We start from the raw sequence: 13104 nt of genomic DNA on the forward strand, positions 1-13104 counted from the left end.
CAAGAGTCAGCTTTCAAAGGAAGGGGACATACCACTGCTTCGAAGAAAATCACAACAAATAACCAAAGTCAACTAACTTCATTGGGGCCTAATTAGTTAACTTGTATAGAGTTGACTGACATATGAATTGCCTTTGCCTCAGTTTCCAAATAGTTAAATTCATTGTTTAAAGTGGTCTTGCCTGTGTCCAGCACAGCCTTCTTATGGGGCACACCTAAAAAGTCCATGAAGAATGAGTGAGTTTGCTGAACAGTATACCCCTCTGAGTACCTACAGTGGTAATACAAGAGAGAAGATGGCTCACAGAATGCTCAAAAACTCAAGCATTAGAAGGAGAGAAGCACAATTTTTTGGAGGTCTCTCTCTTTCTCTGGAAACACAGCCTTTATTAACATAAAAGATTTACCTTACATGCATCTGCAATTCTTTTTTTTTTTTTTTTTTTTTTTTCTCCTCTGGAGTCAACTTTAAAAAATTTTTTTCCATCCCATCATCCCAATGCTTCTCTCAGCAGAGCTCCGGAAGAATCCTTTTCCAGCTTAGAGTTCTTTAAGAAGTCGTCTGATCTCATTGCCCACCATCTCAAACAATACACGCCGTACAAAATAGCCTTAGCGGCCATTTTGCAAGGTGCAAGGCAACTCACACCTTCCAGGACAAAGCCATAAGATGCAGATTAGAAAGAGCCCTATAGTTCTTACCACTCATGGGCTTGGCAGAGGGGCAGGAGCCACACACTCACCTATCTTTGTAGTTTATCACAGTATCGATGATGGCGTTCATCTGCTTCGTCAGTTTTGGGGGATTTGGCGACAGTTTCTCGGCTGGAGGGCGGCCTCTTCTCTTCTTGGCCTTTTCCACGTCTTCCTTCACAGGATCTTTATCCACATTTCTTCGTCTTTTTCTCTTCTTGAGCCGAACTTCCTCTTCCATTTCTTCCAAATTGCCGTCTTCGATGGCCTGTAAACCAGAAACCAAGGAGGAAAACAATTCAAGTAAGGAAAATAATAACCCAAACAGACATACCCATACCTTTACAATAAGGGGTATAAATACATACATCTTGAATAATTATAATAAAATAAAACTAACAAAGTAAAACTAAAAGTTAACAGTCATCAATGAAGAAGAAGAAGAAGAAGAATTAGAAGGAAAGAAAACAAAAAAGCCACTATCATGTTGGATGAAATACATCGTTAACCTAAGTCTCTATTGTAAGGCCTAATTATTAGAGTGGCAGATATTAAAGCATCTGTACATTCAAGTGCTTGAAAATGACAGAATCCACGTGAAATTTATCTCAATATAAGCAAGATATTCTAAAGGTGTCATTGCTGTTAAGGACAGTAATAAACAAAAACCAGGAGTGAATGAAGAAAACAAAATAATCTCCAAAGCATATATCTATGTAGTCACAAGAGCTCTGACCGTTAAGGTTTTACATCAATCGATTCATGATTCACAACATAAACCAACAATTCCATCCAGATTTTTGTTCTGATGCAGAAATTAGTAAACAAGGAAACAAGAGGGAAGTATAAAGCCACATTCCTTGGTAGACGCAATGAATCACCCGATAGAGAACACACACTCACAAACAGCAAGAACACTTTTTTCCCCAATTACCTGCAAACGCTTGCTTTAAACCAGAGCCAGCAGCACTAATACAGAAAGATAATAAAATAGCTATAAAAACAGCCAGGTGTGAAGGGGACCCGTTCAGAAAAGGCTAAAATATCCACGTGACAGGACCCACAAGTTCAAACTTTTTTTTTTTTCCTGGTATATCTCAAAACTTATAAGAAAAATTAAGGGAACAAAAAAAAAAAAAGAAAAAGAAAAAGAAAAAGAAAAAAAGAAAAAAGAAAACAGACAAAAGGAAATCTGACCACAGAAAAGAAATTTTCTTCAAAAAACAAAAAAAAAATCTTAAAATGACATTTCGAGATTGCTTTCTCACACAAATAACTGCTGCTGCTATTTGTTCCTCCGGCCCTCTCTATATTGCCTCCACTGTATAAATGCTAATCAATCCTCTGCTAGCTGAAAGAGCTCTAATCATAAGGCAATTACCTTCATTTCTCCACAGCACCAAACATGGCTAATATTTATGATCATGTGAGTATAACAATCAATATAAAGAGCGATTACAGCTCAGACGTAATTTCTTTCACTTATGTACAATGCCTCCTGAAAAAGAAAGGTTTTGTGAAGAAAATCTGGTACAGAACACAAAACAACCTGGCATGTTAAAAACGCCAGTGGGAACCAAAAAAAAAAAAAAAAAAAAAAAAAAAATGTTTCCAATGCACTCTCCAATGTGCTAATCCACAGAAGCAACATGCACACAGACAGAATCCTAAGGGACAACCTGAGCCCAGGCCTTAATAATCAAAAGACAATTTCCGTCACCATCCTACAGTGTTCAGATAACCACTATGAAGGAGGCGAGACCTGATGAGTTATGAAGAAAAAGAAGGAAAAAAAAAAAAGCTCCCCATTATTTCATTAATATTCATTTGCTTAAAAGCAGGACACCCACTATACAGCTAAACACACTGCAGCTAAGCAAAGAGAAGAGAAAGAAATTGTCCCGAGTCTCTTGGAGGCTGAACATGCTAATCATAAATACAGCATGCAAGCCTGTCAACAGTTAATGGTACTGCTCTCCTCCAGCACCCAGTTGCACACAGAAATACGGAGAACACCGGCTTTTGATGTGTTACACACCTACACATGCCTGGGATGTAGTTTCTACTGAATCTTCAAGACGGCAACGAAAAAGGATATTTACCTTACCACTATCAGCAGGCCGGCTATCGGAAATCACAGTTAGTGGGGATAAAATTAACAAGCCGGCAAAGCAGCGAGCTGCTAGTCTCTTCATCAGCTGATCAGGAAAAAAAAGAGAGCTGGGAAAGGCTATGTTTTCATATACAAGTAATTTTATTTTACTGAAAATTTAATACTGGAAGGATTGTGGATACTCAAATCTGCTGTTTCATTCTACCTACGACCAGGCCCCAAGCCTTCCTCCTCCGGCCCTGTTTTAATATTGACAACTACTTATCATATTGTTCCCCCCTTATTATTCCAGGCGGCAGAATTAGAGATTTTTAGCTCAGGTGGTTTCTGATTCTTGCTTGCATTTTAACAATTAAGCCAATAAGAAAACAAATGAATATTCAAATGTATTTTAAGAGATTAAAGCAAGATATGCTTTTTGTTGTATTTTATGCTTCATCTTAATCGTCTTTTTTTTTTTTTTCAGAAAAGATATGCTGCATGGTTTTGGAGCAGTCTAAAACGATTTTTAACACAGGAGAAAAACAGTCCTCACCCCCCCCCCCACTAGATGCATGTAAGTAAAAACATTGTGCATGTTCTCAGGTTCCTGTATTTTAATACAGTGTTATTTTTCTCTGTAAAGAAAAATCCCGAATAACTGTGACACTCCACTTTCGGTTTTCATACTGCAAAATTTTTCATTGTTTTTCTTTTCAGTGGGATCCGTGAGGAGGGGGGAAGTTTGTGAAAGGAGTATTTCTGCTCTAACTACCCCCACCCTTAATTCTGGGAAAAAGGGAACAAAGCTTAAGCTTGTGATATTTGGAGTTTTAAATCTTTGAGTACCTAAGAAGGGGAAAACAAATTAAATTGCAAACAGAACTAGACAAACAGATTTTTATTACAACTGCTAATACTGCAGATTCTTATTAAATTTAGGTTCTGGAGTTACAGGAGATCACACAAAGTACTGACCATTATTCCCCTTAAATTAAGGCTTTTATGCAGGAATGCAGAGAGCTACAAAAATCTTCCCTCCTCCCCAAAGACCCGGAACACATCTATATGCAAGGTTTCAGGTTCTGTGGTTTCCAAGGGGCTTTTTCTAATGGAAATCAATTCCCTCCATATTTCCCAATGCTTTTCGTACTTCAAGAGTTAGACTTAAGAATTTTCCTGCATGTAAGGGAAATTATGGGGGCTTCTCTGATTTAAAAAATATCATTTAAGCTAGCTCAACGGACAACTTAGCTGGGCAGGGGGTGGGTACAAAAAAAAAAAAAAAGAGAAGAAAAGAAACCAAACAAAAACAAAAACAAAAAAAAACTTGCTACACAATGCTAAAAAGTATTACCCCCAGAAAGAATTCCCTTCCAAACCTTTTACCAGCACAATAATGAAATAAATCTCAGGAGCAAACCCCCAGTTTCCGACTGGTGACGTGTTGCGCAAGAGTGCGAGCCCTAATTCAACATACAGACGGCTCCCATGCTGAACTGCCTCTAGATTTAATGAAGTGAATAGGAAGGAAGTCGGGGGAAAAAAAGTGTACAAATAAGAAATTAACGCTTTCCTTCCCTACCTAAATGGTGAGGCACAACTACAGGGAAGTTTGGTGAGGTACCTCTTTCCTTAAAGGCACACTGCACTCATTTCGCTCCGGATGTCACAAAGAACCCCATATGGTGCTAAAAGGGCTCAGCCAAGTTAAAAGAGTTAAGCATGTGTGTGTAAGAGTTGTGTATGTGTGTGTGCCTGTGTGTGTGTGGTGTGTGTGAGTGTGTGTGTAAGCTTGCCTTTTTTTTTTTTTTTTTTTTTTTTTTTACCCTGAATGAAGCTGGAAATTACTCCTTCCTCCACTGGATGGCAACCTTCTTCCCCCCACCCCTTTCCTTTCTTGCTCTCCTTTCTTTCTTTCTTTCTTTCTTTCAATTTTGCTCAAAAGAAAAATACGTTTTCACGAAACAGGATGTGCATGCACAAGCAAGGGAGGGACAGGCTTGCTCTCCAATGATTCTTAAGAAGCAGCGGTTCTGACGAGGACGGGCAGGAGGCGGCCATGCAGGAACAGCCGCTGCTCTGGAGGAGACACTGGAGGCTTGCAAGCACATGGCAGCCCCGGTAATCAGCCACACGTGCTAGCTTCCATCGTGGCCCTCTGTCATCCCGACACACGCCAACTACATCTTCCACTGAATGACCGAAGGTCTAGAAAGCAGGCATTAGGCTCCTTCTCAGCCCGTACAGGGGAAGGGGGGGGGGCGGGGAAGATGAGGTGGATATACACGTGACATCCCGCCCCTCCATCCCCCACCCCCCATCACAGCAAAGCGGCTGCGATTGTGAATAGGTAAACAGGGGCATGTGAACAAAAAGGCGCTCTGCCCATTGTTCCCACCCTTGCCTCTCCAAATGCACCAGGCAGTGTGGCAGGGCCCCCTCACCATGACCCAAACCATCTCTAGATACATGTAAAGCAGCAATTCTGGACATCACTAGACTATAGATGGAAAATGGAAACAACAAAATCGAAACAAAAAGATACTCTGACACTTGAGTCTGATTATTTGTTGCATCTCTTCCCTGATAGCTCCCTCCCCTCCCCCTGGGCGGCGGAGGTGGTGTGGTGGTGGTGGGGGGGAGGCTCCTCCTTTAAGGACTCTAGGAGAGGAAGGGGTAGAGGGATAAGAACAGAGAGAGGGGGAGGGGAGGGGGAGAGACAGACAGAGACACCGAGAGATCAGGCTCTGCATTAAAGAAAGGATGTCAGGAAAACCTATGAACAACTACACAGTGCTCTTTTCTGGGGACAACTCAACTCCACAGCTGAGGGTAAAATCCTGAAAGGCTAAGTCAGGCTCCTTCAGCCCCAAGACCCTAAGAACACTAAGAACACAGACACCATCTCCAAACCTGAAGAGTTATGCTAACAACCAAAATGTAGAATTTAAAGAGAATGTACAGTTCCATTGTGAGGAATGTTCTTATAATAGGAATGTGAAATACCAACAACTCTGCTGCTGTGCCTTTCCGCCACAGGGTGGTTAAGAGCAGGTGGCGGAACTCCAGACCTAGGACTTAGACCAACTTCTAAGGCTTAAGCCTTAAGAAAGGTACACAGAAAATTGAATGCCCTCCAGAGAAATCCTCCAGACACAAAGGGACAAACACTGCAAGCTGCCACTTGAAGGCCAGTAGCTCAGTGGGCCACCTGGGCTGCAGAGTCCCGAACCTTAAAGGAGCCCTGTTGTTGACAGCTGTATACGATTTTGAATGCACTTCATTTTACTGATGTGTGCCCTGAAAATGATGAGAATTGAACATTCTATATGTATTCCTACTAAAAGACATGGCCATAAAAAATAAGCTGAATCCTCTACATATTGAGGAAAAGCATCCCAAACACTGCAGGTTCATACATGTTGCCACAGCCTCAGCACAAAGCGCACACTGCTGGGACATTTTGGCAGCTTTCCATTGGAACACACGTCTCTCAGTATTCCAACAGGTGGCATGTTCAGTCTTGTCCTGCCCAATGACTATAAACCCTCTTAAGAAAACCTGCTTATCCCCTCCATCCATTATTATTAAGGAAATACCCATGGGTGTAAGGAAATACCTACAGGGAGAGCATACCTGTTCTCGAATTGTCTTTGCTAACAAATGCCTCACATAGTCAAGAGATGGACTAATCTGAAGCCCAGGGAGCTCACACAATAGCATTCCTACCCACATGATGGTACAATGGACTGATGACACATTCACTCAACAGGCAGACCCCCATTTACTTCATTTGAAGGTAGATATGGACACGTAGGCCAGCCACTAGCAATCCTACTGCATCAGGCTCCAGAGTGCTAGGATTAAAGGCATGCAACCATCCACATACTTCAGGCATTTACTGTCAGACAACTTGAAACCCAACTGAACTTGCAATTCTCCCTGAACTGGACTTTAATGTTCAATGCTGGCCCTGGACCTAGATGGGAAGCAAATAGCCTTGCCTTACTGAATTTCTGGCACAGTAAGTTTTCTAGTTTCTGTTCAGCAACCCCGGGTCACTATTAGAGCAAAGCAAACCGAGGTATTTCCTTGGCATTGGGAGCCACTTAAAGAGCTGAGGTACATTAGTACGTCATTTCAGTGTGGCATTTAAAACATGAAAATTAGTATATGGGGAGGCAAAGTAATTTAAAGCTATGAAATCCACTAAGAAGCCATTTACAGGCACAGTATGGTGATAATACACTTGTAATCTCAGAATCTGGGAGGCCACCCTGTGCTATATACCATGGCCCATTTCAACTACCCCTGCACCAAGCCCCACTCCTGAGCAAGTTGAAGCTTAACATTCTACTCAGGAATAACTTTTCATAGATAGAAGCTTCCAAAACGCCTGGCCCCCAGGGCCCAACCAAACATATGAGACCATTAAGACTCTGAATTACAGCCAGGAACATGCATCACTCCAACTTACATGGCAGAACAAAAGAACTTGAGAGGATTTGCCACCCTGAGAGATCCCTGACCAACAACAAGAAACTCAGTTCAAGTTTTGCATCCCACGACCACCTGTCAAGCCACTACTAAGTCATACATTGCAGAAAGCTCTCTCTGCCCATTTTTCCCTTGAGCTCTACAGGAAGGCCTAGGCCATTTCTCCTTCAAGGAAATACCAAGAGGGAGCAGCAGGCTTTTTGGTACAAAGCCATTGTTTATTGAAGGTAATACTGACAATATATATGAACACCAACAGGAAAACTGCAATGATTAAGATTGTAGCCACAATCGGAGATTACACGGAAAAGGTACACCAAGACACCTTCATGAATGCAAGGCTTGAGCCAAACCATCTCTCCCAGGCTTCTCTGGGCTGGGCTGGTCCACCCAGTTCCTGAGCCCTGGACCCAGGGTCACATGTTACCTCCACATGACAAACTCTCCGGTCTCTGCACTCAGCCATTGTGGATGAAAGCATTGAAGTATTGATACTGAGCCTGTGCTAAGAATGGGCCACTTGTTCCACTTGCATGGGATGGATGCAAAGGATGTTCATGGATGGCTCAGTAAGGAGAGAGGAGAACATACACATAAAACAACATCAAAGTGAAGTAGCTTGAGGATCTCTGAGAAAGGAAAGTCCCAGCCTCAACCCCAGTAAATCTTAAGATATACAGGGCCCCTGAAGCTCTTTACACTTTTATTTTTGGATCTGTATTAGTTCTTTGAGGAATGTATTCAGTGTGTTTTGATCACATTCACTCCCTTCTTAGAAGAGGTCCTTCTATAACCTTTATGTCATTATAGTTTTCCTTCTGTATATCAACCAGCTTCTCTACTTTTGCCTGAATATCAAATTTTCTGGGAATTATCATCACTGTGGCCTTTAATCAAGTAGTATGCTCAGTTTCAGCCATAAGTAGTCTCCTTTTCCTAGGGCCATTTAAATGAAGAACAAAAACTGTTCAGATGTCTTTACTGTAATATTACAGCAGTGGGTCACTTTCTCTATATGGGGTGTGTGGTACTTCCACACAGGCCCAGGACTCCTGCAAGCTTCACTCTGCTGGGGCCATTTCAAATGTCCTAACACAGCCACTGTCACTTTCCAGTCTCTCGTTTCCTCTCTCCGCACTAAACCTCTCTTTTGATGATCTATGTTAGTAAAATATCACACGGGTTTAAGACTGAGAGACAAGGAGGCAAAGTACCTGCATGTGCCGATGGCCATTTAGACTCAGACAAACCAGCTGCAGGCTTTGAAAGGGGGAGTGAGCCTCCTAACCGAACCAGAGGCTCAACTCCTATTTGCCGCTGAGAATTACACCTGAAAGGCTAGCAACATATGTACTTTACACAATTCATAACTGCGACACCAGTGGTGTTATGGCCTAAAATCCATCCATTGGGGTCCTAATCACCAATATCTCAGAATATGACTGCATATAAAGATAGGGCCTTTGGAGGGGTAATTAAAATAAAATGAGTAAAATGAAGTCATGTAAGTGGGCTCTGATCTTATGACTGCTGTACACAGGTACACATGGGACAGTCATGTTAAAAACAGATGGGCATCTCTAAGACAGAGAGGGGCTCACAAGAAACCAAAGATGCCACACCTTGATGTGACGCGGTCTGTCCCCCAGAGCTGTGAGAAGTTTCTATGATTGTTTAAATTATAGGCTGTGCTATATTGTCATAGCTAACTAACACAATTTGGCAACTGAAATGTACTGTTGGGAATTAGTGCTTCATTGTAGCACAGTGATGGAAATGTATACCTACTGGCTCAAAGCAAGGCACATTTGTGCACATCCTTTCAAATAAGTGATGAAGGTCCTTGTCTTCCGAGTCATTCTTCAATCTAAGGGAAACTGTTCCATACTCCACACCTGCTGCCTGGGCAGCCAAGTCCTAAGTCGGGGGACTTCTCCCTGTCAGTGTCGTGCCTAAAGACCGTTCAGGGTACCGGGGTCAAAAACCACGAGAGAGACTGGATAAGGGTAAAGAATATACCAGGAGGAGAAGCCAATAGGGTGACATGTAGGCCAGAGAAGTCTTGAGTTAAAAACATGAATAGATGACTATAGGGTTCAGAGCACATACAAGAGCTGTACCAGGGGAACTGGAATCCCTTACATACAAGACATGCATTTGTTTAGGCTGTGACTAGACACACACACACACACACACACACACACACACACACACACACACACACACACCTATTTATATCTTCCTGGGACACCAGGGCAAGGCAGACTATGAGGTGCCACACTTCTTACTCAGTACTTTGAGATAATCAATTACTCATTAACTGAGATAATATAAAGTACGAATGTCTTAATAAAGCCATACATTTTGGATCCTGGAGAGCCAAACACATATTGCAAACAAAACTTGCTCTCTAGTGAAGTTTAAAATTGATCTATAATTCTGAAGTACAAAGAAGTAAGAGTCTGAACTAAATATAAGTAGGTCTTGCTAAGTAAGACACACATGACCTTTGAAGAGCCTTGCCCGGCCTCCTGTTGGTACTCTAACCCTTGGCAGGGCTGGTAGGTTTGCTTTGAATCTATAGCTGATATCAAGATGGGAAGAATGAGGTAGCTGATAAGATGCCTAAAGAAAGTCAACTAAAGCACACTCAGTGATTGGCAAAGACAGACAAACCAAACATAGGGAGTGGCTCTAATGGTCATGATAGATGTATAGTGAAAATGGCCCCCGAAAACACATTTTAGAAATGGGGCATCTAGAGTTTTAGAAGGTGCACACCTGCCCATCAGTAATTCTGGAGGCAAGGGCCTGTAGCACTGACCTCTGAGGATCCTGTCCCAGAAGACATCATCTTGCCATCTTGCCAGCACATCTGGGGAAAATGCGCTGACACCGGAAGCACATGATTTCTTTTAGTGTCATATAAATTAATGAAATGCAATTGTGGAAAGCAAGAAGGTTCCTGGGCTGGCAAGATGGTAAAACTGTTTGCCTTGAAGTCTGATGACCCAAGGTCTACTTTGGATTTCACATAAAGATAGGAGGAGAGAACTAACTCTACAAAATTGTCCTCTGACTTCTGCACACAATACCATGGCACAATGCATACCCCCTTACATCATACATACATGTGACAGTAGTGAATAAAAGAAATTAGAAGATTCTTATTTCTAAAAAGGTGTACACATGCTCAAAGATCCCAAAAGAGGTGTTATTCTTTAAAAGTAATGTTGACATTAGGTCAAATGAGGCTTGACTGTTATAATTTGGGAAGCATCTACACTCAGTATGCTTTGTTAGCCTAGGTTGTCAGTTTCTCACTTTCCCTAAAAACAGCCAAGCTGGGAATCCTAAGCAACACACATTATGGCTATTATTTCTGCAGGAAAGATTACAGAGTGTTCTAGTCAGGAGACTCCAAGAAGACCTCATCCTTCCTCAGAACACAGCAATAGGATGCTCCTGAGTTTCTAACTTATGGCTTCATCTATTACAGCTCTCTGAGCCTCATCCATCTACCTTTTCTCACCTTTGATGGGAGATGTCATTCTGTAAATATGTTTCCGTTATTGGTTAAGGAATAAAGCCCTGTTGGCCAATAAGAAAGCAAGATAGGCGGGGCTAGGAGACAGGGAGGATTCTGGGAGATGTAGTAGGCAAAGGAGATGCAGATCTGGCATTCCCAGTAAGCCAAGACCACATGGAAATACTTACATTAATAGAAAAATGTGCTAATAGTTAAGTCAGAGCTAACTAATAAGAAACCATATCCAATGGCCAACAATTTCATAATTACACAGAGTCTCTGTGTGTTATTTGGGTTTGACGAGGCTGTGGGACCAGGCTGGTGGGAAAATGCTCACACCTTCCTGGCCAGGTACTTGCTCTGTAACCACTGGCTCTGATTAAGCAGTTATGAAGATCTCTTTGTTCCTTTAGGAATAAAGGGGACACATTACCCTGCCTGCTCTCTGCCATTTTGTTCTTTTAGTCTTTTTACAATGCTATCATAAGACTTAATACCTGGATACCATATCTGCTGAACTCCCAGGTTAAGAATTAAATTTAGGGTTTCATACTAAGTCCCTTACCACTGAGCTACATTTCCAGACTGGTTTTTTTTTTTTTTTCCTTCCTTTTCTAAAAAGGTATGGGACACATTCCATTTGTCAGGCCCTACATCTTTTTCACCTTCTTCTGCCTTATTTCGTCCATTCCTCTCCTTTGGTTTGGTCAGCTTAGCATGTCCAAGCTCATGTGCCTGTAAGCCAAAGAGTTGAGATTATCCAGTGTCATATGTCATCAGCCCTTCCATGGCTTGCATAGTCTGGGTGGTTGCATCCTTAGGAGTCCTGTGTTGAAGTCCTATCCCTCAAGCCAATAGCACCAGCATGAGTGAAAACTGGGAGGTTATTGGTTCAGGTTGACAAGAGACTCTGTGGCTAGGATTAGTGTCCTCAGAAAATAGACTCCAGTGGGCTCCCCAAGAGGACATCTACAAATGGGAGGCAGAACCACCACACACAGAATCTTCTGGGGCTTTAAGAAGGTTCTTTTAGCCTTCAGAGATATGAGAAATTAATTGCTATTTTTTTTTATAACAAACACAGCTTAAGGTGTTTGGTTATAGAAGTCTGTAGTAAGATACCAGCAATGTGTTAACCTCCAAGCAGCAGGAACTCAAAATCCAATGTCTTCCCATAGCACCTGTATTCACCTCCAACTTTGAGATTGCCTCTCTCATTTGAGATGCCTGTCCTAACCCTCTGTACCGGTACGCTTTGTATGCAGTGTATTTGCTGTAGCTATTTCAAATGCTGAGCCAGAAACACAAGGTTTCCATCTTCTCACATACAGTGCTGACCTATCACCATTATCGCACTAATGAGCCTACTCTTAGAAGACACAGTGGACTTAGGAAGCCACAGATTTTTGTTTTCCTCTCAAACATCCCTGATTCCCATACCTGTCTCCTCTAGCCTTTTTTATTTTGCTCCCCCCCACCACCGTTCCTTCACAATTTCCCTCCCTGTACTGCCAGTCTTGTGTTTCCCTGCTTCATCTAACCATAGTTTTCTACCCTTATCTGCAAATTCTCCAACTTTTTCTCTGGCTGTCTCTCCATATTTCTATACACATTTCTCTGGCTCTTTCCCACCATGGACTATAAATGCTCAGGCAAATATGGCTAGTGGCTCAAAGACCATGTCCTTCCTCAGTCCTCAGGGAGGCTCTTACTGACCCTTGGAGAGTTTTCTGTCAAAGATATGCACAAGAAGGACTCTAGTGGAGTACAAACTATATGCATCAATCTACAGGGAAGGCTGTCAATATGGCTGTTCCTGTATAAGAGGGCTCCTGAGGAGTTTGGAAATAAATCCATAATCTTCAATATACAGCCACTGTTGGAAGGCATGTCCCCCAATTCTTAGGATGGATAGGTAGGTAGGTAGGTAGTAGGTAGGTAGATAGATGGCTGGATGATAGATGGCTGGATGGATGGATAGATAGATAGATAGATAGATAGACAGATAGACAGACAGACAGACACACAGACAGACAGACAGACAGAATAAATCTCCTGAGGAGATCCAGTTTGCCCGAAATCTGTGTCACCTGCATTTCTTTTTGGAGCTACCAACTGAGATTTCTACATTCTACCTAGCACCTGAAATGAACTTTATCACTTTCCCATCAGCCAAGCAAGTATTTGTCTATATGGATCTTTCTGACTCACCCATGAGAGCATTGTACCCTCCCCTGTCCAGCCTAGAGGCTTCTCTATCCTATCAGCTGTCTTATAGGTCACTTCTGAAA

At 42.2% G+C, this 13104-nt stretch overlaps 1 protein-coding gene across 6 annotated transcripts in view; it reads right to left on the bottom strand.

Annotated features, from left to right (window-relative positions):
• The window catches only part of Smarca2 (SWI/SNF related, matrix associated, actin dependent regulator of chromatin, subfamily a, member 2), a 163435-nt gene that overhangs the window by 24551 nt on the left and 125780 nt on the right, over positions 1-13104 (bottom strand). For all 6 annotated transcript variants that reach the window (XR_007835478.1, XM_051199842.1, XM_051199841.1 and 3 more), the window contains one exon: positions 743-960. Coding sequence is in view for 5 of the 6 variants with exons in the window: in XM_051199842.1 (XP_051055799.1) it covers positions 743-960 (218 nt within the window). In the remaining variant the exon portion in view is untranslated. The remainder of the gene's footprint in view (positions 1-742; positions 961-13104) is intronic.

This window comes from Phodopus roborovskii, unplaced genomic scaffold (genome assembly GCF_943737965.1).
Source record: "Phodopus roborovskii unplaced genomic scaffold, PHOROB, whole genome shotgun sequence".
In the NCBI taxonomy this organism is placed as follows: domain Eukaryota; kingdom Metazoa; phylum Chordata; class Mammalia; order Rodentia; family Cricetidae; genus Phodopus; species Phodopus roborovskii.